At 36.3% G+C, this 14,390-nt stretch overlaps 1 protein-coding gene across 1 annotated transcript in view; it reads right to left on the bottom strand.

The window, feature by feature from the left end:
* Positions 1 to 6,757: 6,757 nt before the first annotated feature.
* The window catches only part of HCRTR2 (hypocretin receptor 2), a gene marked incomplete at both ends in the record, with an annotated part of 118,847 nt that continues 111,214 nt past the window's right edge, over positions 6,758 to 14,390 (bottom strand). Inside the window, 3 exons of the mRNA XM_082663498.1 lie at positions 6,758 to 6,800; positions 9,344 to 9,569; positions 12,433 to 12,554. Coding sequence (XP_082519624.1) covers positions 6,758 to 6,800; positions 9,344 to 9,569; positions 12,433 to 12,554 — 391 coding nt within the window. The remainder of the gene's footprint in view (positions 6,801 to 9,343; positions 9,570 to 12,432; positions 12,555 to 14,390) is intronic.

The raw sequence follows: 14,390 nt of genomic DNA, 5'->3' as shown, positions 1-14,390 counted from the left end.
ATAGCTAGCTCAGTAGAAAATAAGATGACCCAAACACATGGTGATAAGGGAAGATTTGACAAGGAGAAGGAAGAGTGGAGATGATTTGCAAGATCAAATTAAGCAAATTTATACAGTCTTAATAGGCATTTCTAAATAATGAAATTATTTTCAGAACAGCTTCTGACGCAGGAGGAAAAACAATAAGGGCTCATGATAGCAGAGACAGGGTAAAGAAGGTGATGTAATTAATGCCATGGCCCACTTTCCACTGCAGATGTAAATCTTTGGAGTGCAATCCCCAGTGAGAGAGGAGTAGCTGCCTAGCAACTGAACTCAATAGACTTTTATGCCTTTTTTTACTCATTTATTCTCAAAGCTTTAGGACAGCAGACTCTCTTTTATAAAAACAGTCATGATCTTCATCAGGGAAAAAAGTAAGAATTTTTTTTTAAGTAAATAATGTCTCCTAAAAGAGAACCCTCCTACAATGTTGGTGGGAGGGTAAATTGGTGCAGTCACTATGGAAAACAGTATGGAGGTTCCTCAGAAAACTAAAAATAGAGTTGTCATACAATCCAGCAATCCCACTGCTGGACATATATCCAGACAAAACTATGATTCAAAAAGATACAAGCACCCTTATGTTCATAGCAACATTGTTTACAATAGCCAAGACATGGAAACAACTTAAATGTCCATCAACAGATGAATGGATAAAGAAGACATGGTACATCTATACAATGGAATATTAGCCATAAAAAAAGAATGAAATAATGCCATTTGCAACAACATGGATAGACCTAGAGATTATCATACTAAGTGAAGTAATGTCAGAAAGAGAAAGACAAATACATAAGATATCACTTGTATGTGGAATCTAAAGTATGGCACAAATGAATTTACTTATGAAACAGAAACAGACTCACAGACATAGAGAACAGACTAATGGTTGTAAAGGGGGAGGAGGGAAAGGAGAGGGATGGACTGGGAGTTTGGTGTTATTAGATGCAAACTGTCACATATAGAATGGATAAACAACAAGATCCTACTGTATACCACAGAGAACTATATTCAATATCCTGGGATAAACCATAATGGAAAATAATATGAAAAAGAATGTATATATGTGTATGAGTCACTTTGCTGTATGGCAGAAATTAACACAACACTGTAAGTCAACTATATTTCAAAAAAATAATAAAAATTTGGATTTTCTACCAAAAAAAAATGTCTCCTAATGACTGCAGTACCACCTGGGGTCTTAATTTTCTTTGAGTGGGGAAGAAGGTAAGTCCAGGATAAGACAGATGAACTGGGATAAAATATAAGGGTAAAGAGTCCAGTCGTCCCTTTGGGGTTGAGGAGCAAGGTTGTCGTGGAAATCTAAGTGTGAGATGAAAAGATGGATAAGCAATTGTTGGCTCAGAATATGATGAGGGTTTTGCATTTCAGTGGAGGATCTATTGTCTTAGGAGACAGTAAGTTTCAAGGTGGAGCCTGTGATCTGCACTATGCGGGACTGTGGGAGGGATTTGAAGAAGTGTGGAAACCAAGCCTTTCACATTAAGGAGAACAGGAAATGTGAAGCTGGATTCCTGGATGCATCACCCACACAGATCCAAGTGTTAATGTGTATGAGTGAAGGGAAGAGAGATCAAGAGGCAGACAAGGCAGCAACAGAGGGAGGTTCACAGGGATGAAGCTCTCCAAGGGACTAGATTTCGCTTACAGGTGGAAGGGGAGTCATCTGGGCCTAGGATTGGTGCAAAAGACAGTTCTGGTGCCACCTCCCCCTTCAGTGGTGGTAGGAGAATGGGAATCAATGCTGCCAACCTTAATATGTGGTTTAGTTTTGGTAAAAAAAAAAGGCATGAGTGGTGTAGACACTGAAAATATAGGTCATTGATTGTTCACAGTGGAAAGGGAGTTTCTATGGAAAGAATTGGGACAACATGGAATAAAAGAATGAGCTGGGGAAATAATTTCCATGCAATTATTATTAATTCATTGATTCAAGAGATATTTATCAGGGGACTTCTCTGTGGCAGGCACTGTTCCAGGAACCAGTGATATAGCCGTAAAAAACACAGAGAATGTCTGTGGCTTCAAGGACTTTAGATTCTTATTGATTATTTTAAAGGCAATTTACAGATAGTTTACAGACTTCTTTTCACTTGTCCCAAACTGGTATAACTATATGAGTGCTAGTAAAATAAATCAATGAACAAACAAATAATAAATGAAAGAAAGAAAGAGGAAAGGAAGGAAGGAAGAAAAAGAAAGAAAGAAAGGAAGGAAAGAAGGAAGGAAGGAAGGAATTACAAAGGAAGAAACAAAGAAAAAATAATAGTCTTAGGTAAAAGCCTGTCTAGAATAGCAGGGAAATGAAACCTGTATATTTGTAAGAGTGAGGAAAACTAGCCACCAAACTAAAAGGTATAATTTAAGAGAGGGGTAAGCTAGATGAAGAAGGGAACTCTTTAAAAGCCTGGAATATAAAACTAATATACTTCGTGAAATACTCTCAGACCAAATAACTCAGTGAGATTATCTCTCTGCCTATCTATCTATCTATCAACTATTTATCTATCTATCTATCTATATACAATTGACCCTTGAACAATGCTGGGGTTAGGGATGCCCACCCTCACGCAGTAGGAAATCTGCATATAACTTTATAGTGGGTCTTCTGTATCTACAACTGTAGAATTTACTATTAAAAACTCCTGGTATAAATGGACCTGTATACCTCGAATCCGTGTCGTTCAAGGACAATTATATATATATATATATATATATATATATATATACACACACATATATATACTTATATGTATATAAAATATATGTAAAATATACATTCTTAAATTTATTATTGAACTTAAAATAGTCCTAAAAATTTTAAATATAACGACCAAGAAAAAAATTGCCTAATTATGTAAATGCCATGTTTACTAGTCTAATACTACATTAAAAATCACAATGTCATCATTTCCTCTAAGTCAAAGCAAGATCTACTGTATATATCACTCAGTTATACATATACATGCATATATGCATGTATATGTGTTGATAATACTCTAAAATGACCATTTTTCCTATTCCTTAATGGATATTGTACATGATCTAGACACAGCTTTATAAACAAGTTCCACTCTGTCCACTTGAACTGTATAAGAGGAGCTTCCAAATCTGTGCCCCTGTGAAAGGGAACAGCACTTCTTTCTGGAGATGCTCTTGTTATCACATCTGCAATAAATTAATCTTCATGTTGCCATGGTCTGCTGAGGATTTCCCAATCTCACAAATATTTTGTTTGTACTATTCTCCCTTTGAGTTAACATATTAAATCAAACATTGGGAAATTAATTAGAAATTGATTACTTAATAAACAACCGTGTTTTTTGTTTGTTTTAAATTGAGTTTTATGTTTCTGCCATTGTACAGGGGCCAAACCAATGAAAAGTAATGGAAGAGATGTTTTGTTTCCAAAGGTGGCAGCAGCAGCACCTGCTCAGGTGTACATCCCTAGTGACCTGCTATGGCCTTGGCCTGAGAGTCAGCGAAGTTAGCTGAGGCAGCGAGCTTAGCTGAGGCTTGAAAAGGGAGCTAACACATATCCAGAAGACCACAGATACACAGATATTGGAGACCAAAAATGCGGTTTTGGGGGATGTAAAATTGTAAATATTTGTATATATAGAAATGTAAAGGTTTTTTTTCTTTTTTCTTGAGCTTTGCTTCATTTGTTCTCAAATGAGTCACTTGCCACTGATTCACTTCAGGAGATGACCCAAGACAAGAATCAAACCTATTTACCTGTTGGCTAGGGCTGGGCTGGAGAAGGCCAGGGAGGTCTGTAGGGCATGGCAGGCGGTGGGGGGAGGTGGGCCCTGCTTGGTTAGGGTGGGCCTGAGGGAAGGACAGCAGTTGGATAATGGGACAGCAGCATCAGAAGGGCAAGGCCCAAGAGGCGCTTCGAGAACTTTCCTCTGTTACTTCCTTCCCATTCCTGGCCACTGACCCCGATGAAAGTGAAGCTGAGTGACCTCTCTTCATGACTCTGGGGGGAGGTTTGGCCAAGCACCTGGTCTGTGAAATGGATCAGTCAAAGCAAAAACCCTCGCTGCTAAAACAGCTGGTCTTTCCTGGGATTTCATCCTGAAAGTTTCACTTTATGTTTTGAAACCGCCCCACATTCAAATCTTATTTCCCTGGAAGGAGCCAAGCATTGACCTTCCCCAGTTTCTATGGCTCCATTTCGATCAAAGTTAGAAACAACAGTGCTGAATAAAAATGGATTTTTAAATTAAAATCCTTAGCTGTTGATTCCACAATTTATCAGAATCATTAGGTGAATGGAAAGCAGAAAATATACATTTTAAAATTTATCAGTGAACTTAAAATAGTCCTAAAAGTTTAGATACAATGACCAAGAAAAAAATTGCTTATTTATGCAAATGCTGTACTTATTATTCTAATAACAAATTGAAAACCACAAGGTCATCATTTCCCCTAAGTCAAAACAAGACTAAGTAAATCTCTTAACTCAGATAAAACTCCTAAATTTAATGCTCTATGTAGGCAGTTTTACATAATTTTTATGAAATATTTATTAATCCTAACCATCTTTATTATAGTATCTGCTCTTAAAAACAACATTAAAAACCTTTTATATCATGATTTTCCCTGGTTATATAAACTTATTGGGAAAAATATTTTGGTCATTAAGTCCTGCACCAGAGGGCTTAATTCAATTCTTAACTGCAAAGATTTGACACTAGTTATGAGTGAATATCCAACTTATCTAGTAAACAACAGCAAGATTTTTCATACAATAGAGAGGGCAGTGTGAATGTGATTATAGAATTCTCGGTATGGTTTTTACTTTAAAACTACCTAAGCAGCATCCTTCAGGGTAGTTGGTGTGCAATCGCGTTGGATTGGATAAGAAATTTCATCTTGCAGACACAGTAAATCAGGCATAAAGAACTTTAAATGTATAAAATAACTGTTAAACAAGTGACATGATGTTACACATGTGGCATACAACAATTATAGAAATACATTTCATGAAAAACTTAAAAGGCATTCTGACTCGAAAACTTACAAAGAAATTTTGAGATCATAGAAATACGTGGCAAGAGGGTGGGAGTAATTTTCTCCCTCTTTAATATAATAGTTCTCTAGAAAACAATCCCCTTTGAATTTGGGGAGATAACAGTGTTTTTCATGCCTTTGCACTTCACTTTCTATGTGCATAAGATAATAGAATAGACTTAAATTAACAATATTTTCTGTTTACATATATTGTCTCTAAAAAAAATCTATAATTTTGCTTCATGCCATTTGAAAGCTAATTGCACATAACCTAATAGAATTTACTCTTTTTTGACTTGTAACTTGTAGGAAAATCTTCTGTTGTAAAATTAATTGGAATTGAAAAGTTTTCTAAATTATAATGACTTCCCAGATTGTTTTTGAAATGCATTTGATTATTATTATTTATATCAAATGTAAAACATCTATTATTACACTAGCATTAAAATAGTAATAGCCCTCTTCACAATTTGTGTCCAAAAGTATCTATGAGGTTTGTCATTCTGACATTGTCATTCAGGTTTATGTATATTCAGATTACATTTTATAAGCATATTTTCCTTTATCTTCATTAAAACAATGTACACTGGTAGTGAAGCTCAATATCATTGTGCCTGACAGTTTTGCAATTAACTTATCAATGATTTATAACAGTTATTTAATACCTAAGAAATGTTCCAAGCCTTGGAGAATTTAGAAGACATTTTCCTCAGAAATTGAGAATTACCTTTTTGCCAAGAATGAATGAATTCGAATATCAACATTATCATAGGTTTGTAGAAATTCAGAAATAATGAACTTCAAATGGATTCTATATTAGGTAAAATTATTATCACACTCTTATTGATAACAAAATTTCAGTAAAATTAATGACATTTTACATTCAATCTGTGAAATATAGCAAAACAAGAGAGATATATATTCTATGTGTAGCATCAAACAGTCACAACACACTGCTTTCAGAAGAAGTCTTCTAATTTGTGTTATTAGCACGTAAGTAGTTGACCCTTTGTTCCATAAGACTGGCAGGTTTGGGGAACACCTGTTTCTTTCCCATTTGCCCTATGATGGTCAGTACTAAATTCAGACCTCTTAGGAGGATTCTTGTATCAACAAGTTGACAGCAGTGTGCCTGGGCTGTTATTCCATTTCCACAGTTTCTTGTAAGGACTGGTGTGTGTTTGCTTTTTCCTTCTGGGAAATGCTCATTCTTGGCAACTGTCTGCTTCTACAAACTTAGGTTTTTGTAAGGGTAAATAAAACTGGAGATTTGAAGGTTTTAGTTAGCAACTCAGGGACTTCCCTGGTGGTCCAGTGGTTAAGACTTCGCCTTCCAATGCAGGGGGTGAGGGTTTGACCCCAGGTCGGGGAGCTAAGATCCCACATGCCTCGGGGTCAAAAAACCAAAACATAAAACAGAAGCAATATTGTAATAAACTCAATAAAGGCTTTTTAAAAAAATGGTCCACATCAAAAAAATCTTAAAAAAAAAAAAAAAGAAAGAAACTCAAATCATCCAAGTAGCCATAAAGCACGCCAGGGCTTTAAAACCTGTCTTCTTCCAAACTGCACTTGTAACACAGGGGCACTATTTCATAAAGCATTACCTCTTTGAGTGAGATAATGCTGAGTGACTTTCAACATTGGTACTTAGCCTCTTCTTTCTGACCTCCAATCAGGTTGACAGTAGTGATGACGGTGGTCCCTGTTGTAGATACCTGGGCAGTAAAATACTTTATTTCATATGGGCTAGTATGTCAGTGCCAGGTGGTAGTCTCTGGAGCAGTGGTTCTCAAATTTTAAGGCCCTTCAGAATCACCTGTAGGGCTTGTGAACACACAGATTCCTGTGTACCACCCCAAAGTTTCTGATTTGGCAAATCTGGGATAGGGTGAAGATCTGCATGTCTAATAAGTTCTCAGGTGATGCTGAATCTGATGGCTCAGGAAGCACACTTTGAAAATCATTGATTTAGAGCAAAGCAATTCCGACTTCTGAGTCTGTTCTTCACAAAATCACACAACTACTGCCTCTCTGAGCCTCTCTCTCTGTCTCTCCAGCTCTAGCTCTCCCTTTCTTGCTCTCTCTCTCTCAATCTCTCTTCTTAAATGACAAATAACTAGATATATTAGGATCTGAAACATTTAGCTCTTACTCTGATCTCAGAATTGCTGATTCGGCAAATTACTTAGCTACTAAGGCATATGATCAATATTATTTGACATTATCCTCATTCTCAAACTAAAGTGCTAACGTCCATAGCAATGTGAAAATCACAACTCTTCTTTCATGCAGCATAAATAAGAAAAAAAGTTCTCAGATGTACAAAGGGGAGAAAGCAGAGAGTTACAATACTTTGCTTTCATTGATATTGTTCTGATAATTAGCAATATAATTTCAATAAACCTCATATTTGAGGGTAGTTTTTGCTTTGAGTCGTAAGAAGCACAAAGTAATCCCCAGTTCTAAGGCACAAAAACCATTTGTGGATAATTTGGTTATATTCTTTCTGAAAGTGATGAGTTGGAAAAAAAAAGTAAGAAAAGAGCAAGATAATTTTTATGTTCTATGAAAATCTTTCTTAAATATTCTGCATATCTTTTGTTTCAATAAAATAAGAATGCCTGCTACTATACTATAAGAAGAAGAGCAACTTTCCATGAACATCTCTTTTACTTTTAAAGTGACTATTTGAATCAGAATAATTTTGCAGAGAAGCAGATTGAAAATATCCGGGCTTCCCTGGTGGTGCAGTGGTTGAGAGTCCGCCTGCCGATGCAGGGGACACGGGTTCGTGCCCCGGTCCGGGAAGATCCCACATGCCGTGGAGCAGCTGGGCCCGTGAGCCATGGCCGCTGAGCCTGCGCGTCCGGAGCCTGTGCACCGCGGGAGTGGCCACAACAGTGAGAGGCCCGCGTACCGCAAAAAAAAAAAAAAAAAAAGAAAGAAAAAAAGAAAATATTCAATACTTTGAACCCCAGATCTTACATTTGTATGGAACGTACTGCACTCCTGTTCATTTGTGTGTGAGTAAGAGCAAACCCCTCCCTTCTCCTAGTCACCTGGCTCTCAGTCACAGGCCCAGGTAGAATTCACTAACATCAATAGAGTCACTGTAATTAAACAGAAACAAAAAAGTGCAACCTCCCTGTCCATGTCATGGTGAGGACCACCATCATTGGTTGCTTCCTGCTCTGAGTCTGAATCATCTCCCAGAATGCCTTGCTGCTCTGCAGCCTCTACCAACAGGTCCCCTTCAGTGGACTGGAGCTGTCTTGAAGGCACATTCACACCCTAGCACCTAGCACGGTGGGTGCTTTCTGGGAGGTGTTTGATAGATGTTTACAAAACGTAAATAAATGCAAATATTTACCATCAAATCTCCATGGCATTACCCTGTCCAATATGGGACCCAGATGTGATTTGGTATTCTACTACCCTTTCTCTTTGTAAATTGAATTCTTAATTTCATCTAGCAAGGCCAGTTACCTCATTTTTATTGGTTAGAAGAATACAATAATGGGATATCTTAGTCTTAAATGTTGAAATCTTTCCTTAGAGATGGAAATTGTGTGTTTATAGTTACTCCACAGTTTTTACCTGAATACAGAGTCTTATTGGCCATATGTTGAAATGATAAATGTTAGCAATGGTAAGGTTACAAACCCAAGAAAACTGTGTAAATGAGTTATAAAATTAATGGAAAATAAAGTTGAATAGTATACATGTTTTTATAGTTCTGAAAGATAGCTTTTGAGTTATCTAATATAATGTTATTTTGTATATAAATATACTCTCAAATGTCACACCATAATGACACTCTTTAGTGATTTTTTTAAAACTATAATGTCAACTAACATATCTCTTGTTAATCCAGAGTTAGTAATTACTACTTCTTTTAGTAGCCAAAAGAAAACCAAAGGATAAGTTTGGGCAACTTTTAGCCACCAATTTGAAGGTAAGATTAAAATAACAATTAGAATTGGAAATGCTCATACATTTAATTGACACAAATCCTAATACACGAAGCTAAAAGTGAAACAGCCTGAAAATAAGTTCAGTGGAAGTTTCAACTTCTAACATATCTCAATCAAAAGTTGAGAAATGATTTTAAACTGACTTTATTTCCAAAGAGCAAGAGATCATTTTCTTTAAAAAAAAAAAAAAATGGGTCCACAAAGTAATAAAATTTCTGTGTACAGAGATTTAAAAAAAGAAGAGTGGTACTCAGGCATCCCTGTCCTAGGCATCAATCTTCTACCAGTTTTGGAGTGGCCCCGCACCGTTGGCCGCTGGGAGTGTGCTAACGCTCGTGAGCACGACCTGCTCGGACAGTTTTGATATGTTATCAATGTTGCTGATCTGGGTGGTCAGGGACTTTCGGCTCTCAGTGCTCGTCCGTCCCCGGGCCAGCGGATCCTCCTGGCGGTGATGAACTCCAAGGCAACAGCAAGAAAATGCAGCTTTAAATTCCTCTCGAAATTTTCCTGGCAAACCAGGGAGAATGAAAGGCAAAGGAATTCAATATGTTTTAACCAATCATGAATAAAATACAACTGACTGGCTCCTATTTTGGAAAAGGAAATTGGTTATTGGAAGCTTGGTACATCCTTTTTTAATAGTTAATTAATTATTTAACTGAAGTATAGTTGATTTACAATATCATGTTAGTTTCAGGTGTACAGCACAGTGAATGCTATATATATATATATATATATATATATATATACACTCACACACATATATACATATATGTATACATATGTATATGTATATTCTTTTTTATATTCTTTTCCCTTATAGATTATTACAAAATACTGAGTATAGTCCCCTGTGATATACAGTAGGACTTTGTTCTTTAACTATCTTATATATAGTAGCAGTAGTGTATAGGTTAATCCCAAACTCCTAATTTATCTTCCCTCTGCCCCTTTCCCTATTGGTAACCATAAGTTTGTTTTCTATGTCTGTGGGTCTATTTCTGTTTTGTAAATAAGCTCATTTGTATCACTTTTTTTAGATTCCACATATAAGTGATATCATATGATATTTGTCTTTCTTTCTCTGTCTCACTTTACTTAGTATGATAATCTTTAGGTCCATCCATCTTGCTGCAAATATATACAATGGAATATTACTCAGCCATAAAAAAGAATGAAATAATGCTTGGCACACTCTTGAAACACTGACACATTTCCATAAAATAGTGAGGCTGCTTTTCATGCCCAATGTTTGGAGTTTGTTTGATACCTTTAGAGGCAAACCTCCTATACTTGTGAATGTGGGTTATTGTTAACTAGATAACTATAGTAAAGCTGAGTATCAGCAGAAAGCTACCCAGAGATATTTAACGATTTAAAAAATGATGAAACCTAAGTTATACATGGCCAAACGTACACAGAAATTATCCCTGCATTGTACTCTGAAGAAACTGTTCTATTGACACAGTCAGTTCAACAAAATATCTAGAAAATTTCTAACGTTTCATAATCTGCATAAGGCAGGATAAACTGAAAGAAAAATAAACAACTTTAGAAGTTTTTCTTTATCTTTAAATTATTGATGTGACATTGGAGAAGGATAAGGATGAAACACTGACCTTTTAAGCCTCTAAGGGTAAATGGCAGTGTTGGAAATCACCAGTTCTTTTCTCTGAGCTTTGATTACCTACCTGGGTTGTTGAGTGATTAAAATTGGTGCCCACTGGTTATCAGCTGCCTTCTTGCCTCGTCTTAACCCCCATCATGGCACTTTGACTTGGTTCTGTGGCTTCTACTTCAGATAATTCTCCCTACGACCCTCTAATAGATTTTCCCTGTTTAGTACAAGCTCAGGGCCTTTGTCATCCCTAAGCCCAGGGCAAGTGTTTCCCCACTGCTTTTTTAGCCACAGCTCCTCAGGCCCTTCTTCCTTCAAACAGCACTGGGGTGGTGGTCTCTGCTTATCCCAGTCTGAATGTAGTCTTTATTTTGGAGACTGGGGTTGAATGTGTCAGGGGAAGGCATGAAAAGGGGCAACTGAATACAAACCACCCCTCACATATACACCACCTGATCCACCAAAAGGTGAAATAAAGCAGGTATATAGAGGGTACATGCCATGACTGAAAAACAAAAAGTTATTTAAAACAAAAAGCCTAATTGGTTGTCTTTTTTAATAACCTATATAATCTGGAAGGCCAAAGGTGAAGTTAGAAAATGCACACACTTTATTCAGCATGCAATAAAATGAATTGCTTATTCTTTCATATAAAATCATCATATATTTGGAGATGGAAATAAAAAAGAAATAGCCAGGCTTCCCTGGTGGCATAGTGGTTAAGAATCCACCTGCCAATGCAGGGGACATGGGTTCGAGCCCTGGTCTGGGAAGATCACACATGCCGCGAAGCAACTAAGCCCATGTGCCACAACAACTGAGCCTGTGCTCTAGAGCCCGCAAGCCACAACTATTGAAGCCTGCACACCCAGAGCCCGTGCTCTGCAACAAGAGAAGCCACCTTAATTAGAGGCCTGCACACAGCGACGAAGAGTGGCCCCCGCTTGCCTCAACTAAAAAGAAAGCCCGCACGCAGCAACGAAGACCCAACGCAGCCAAAAATAAATAAATAAATAATAAATTAATTTAAAAAAAAAAGAAATAGCTAACCGGTTGGAAAGAAGACAATGTAAAGATATAGCTAATTAAAACACAATTCTAAAACAATTAGGCAAAATGTTGGTAGATAAAACAATATTTAGTTAAATGATTTTTATAATTATATTGATCCCATAAACAGATGGGTGAAATCAATTGCACAGGTGTGTATGTGTGGTTCATTTAGCTTATGTGTTATTTAGAGGAATGTAATTTTTTTTATGGTCAGTGAGAAATCTTGAGATAAACCCAAGAGATGTTACCCACAAGAGAATTGTAAATACATAGAAATACCTAAAAGTGGAAAGGTTCCAATTCCATTTCAATTAGGCTACAAATGTTGTCAAAGGAAATGATACAAGCAAGGCTGTTTTATTTTCAGATAAAATGATTTTACATCTTTATAAATCATAAGTTTAATGTATGACAAGCAAGATTCTCTTATTCAGTTCTCACAGTTCTCACCTTCCTCCTATTTCAAATTTTCTTCTAAATTTTATGGAAAAAGTTACTTAGATAATTTTTTCTGATGCGTTAGGTAACACATGTTCCCTCTTATAAGGGAAAAAACTCAAGACCAGTCAGATCAGGGAAAAATACTCTCACTGTATCACAACTAATATCTTCATACCGTTCAAAAGTGTTCAGACCTTCTGGTCATCGATCCCTCACCCTGGCCTGTGGTTTGTACAGAAGAAACAGTTGAAAACTCACCACTGAGAAAATTATAAATAATTGGGTTCGCAGCACTATTGGCATATACAAGCCAGTGTGAAAAGGTAAACCAGGCATATACAGTCTCTCTGTCTTCCGTGTGGGTAAACATCCCAAATACTCTGTAGGAAAAGAAACAGTAACATGAAATGCAGTACGATTCTGGAAAGTACCTTTTAAATAATTAAATTCAAGGGTGAACACAGCCCTTGGTGGCAGTTCCCCGACTCCAGTGCTGCCCTGCAGGACAGACCACTTGTAGGTTTAGGGCACACAGTGGGGCTAGAATAACTTCAGTACCTGAAGGGCACCTCCAAGGCACAATTAGTAAATCAAAAGCCAAATCAGGTCAGAGAAGATCTCTCCTGTAAACAACAGCAATAAGAATACAAAGGTTGAATATATATCTATCTACCTTCTTTCATTTTGTTTCTAAACACAGTGGAGCAGCTTTTGTTACTATTTCATTTTGCGTTCATTTTATTTATTTATTTATTTAACACTGGAGTATAGTTGATTAACAATATTGTGTTAGTTTCAGGTGTACAACAAAGTAATTCAGTTATACATATACTGAATACTATGCTTTTTTCTAGTTCTTTTCCTGATTAGGTTATTACAGAATATTGAGCAGAGTTCCCTGTGCTATACAGTAGGTCCTTGTTGCTTATCTACTTTAAGCATAGCAGCATGTACAAAAGCACTTCTAAATTGCAGTCTGTAAGCACTACTTCCTACTTTCATTTGTGCATTGATCAATATTACATTTCTTCAACTCCAATCTTACAGCCTTGCTGAAATTTGGCTTCTGGGATTTCTTTATATGCAGAGAAGAGCTAGTTTTCAATAGGCAAAATTCTGGTAATTTCTTAAAGTTCATGAGTTTTAATTTTTTTTATTATTTTAAACTCTGAAAAATATGTTATTATTATCTCCTTAAAGGTCATTTTTAAGATTTGTTCTGTACTTCAAAATACCCATTTATCAAATTGTATTCACTAGACAACAGCAGGCAACTTGCAACTACCCAATAAACGTATAGGCTGAAGATTATAATGCATTTCCTGCCAGAGGGTCCATCACTGATTGTGGAATTTGTGCCTGTGATAGAAATATGTTGCCAGAATAAAGTGGTGTTCTATGGAGTACTACAGTTTTACAAAAATATAATATATAGTAAGACAACATGGATAAATAGAATTAATATGTTATGACCCTCTACCACAATGTATCTTTGAAATCCTAGAAAACCAGACCTGCTTTAAAGAAGTTGGTTTTGACTAGTCAGACAAAACACTAAGTTTCAAAGAAAAGAATTTAGGACTTTATTTGTAAGAGAAAGAAAACACGAGCCTAAAATGCAAGGGCAAACAGAGATAAGTATTTGAAGAAAATATGTGTGATAAAGAGCAAAACAATTTTCAAGGTTATTTTGAAATTTTTATTTTGTGACAAAGAGCAGAAGACTCAAAAAATGGAAACTATTTTAAATTTAACATGGACTTTCTCCTTAGAAAGCCATTTATTTTCCTTGGAAAGGGAGGTCTGTAAGTCAGGAGAATAGAGAAATATTATGGAGAAGTAGGTATTTGGAACCAGCTAAAGGGAAGGTACAAGTGTTGAGATACAGGAAATCCAATGATAGTCAACCAGAGAGCAGTAAATCCAATTTTCATTGAATTTAGATTGACTAAAATAAAAGTACAAAAAAAAAAAGGAGAGAACCTATGCAGTATCCTAGCATGTTTCCAAGGTTCTTAAGAGCAAAAATCATCATCTATCATCAGACTAGAATACATTTGTATGGGATTTCTGTGGGCAAGAAAAATAAGAAAGGAATTATGAAAAAATATGGAGGGCAAAGTTGCTTTCATTTTCCTGTGAGCCAGTATACATCTGAAGGACCCAAGCTGCCACATATCTTATACCTTTAAGGCTGTGTCTGTACTAAACAACAT

This window comes from Grampus griseus, assembly GCF_964374135.1.
Source record: "Grampus griseus genome assembly, chromosome: 10".
NCBI classification, from domain to species: Eukaryota; Metazoa; Chordata; class Mammalia; order Artiodactyla; family Delphinidae; genus Grampus; species Grampus griseus.
Note: the sequence above shows the minus strand (reverse complement) of the source record. Positions and strands in the feature narration are given on the sequence as shown.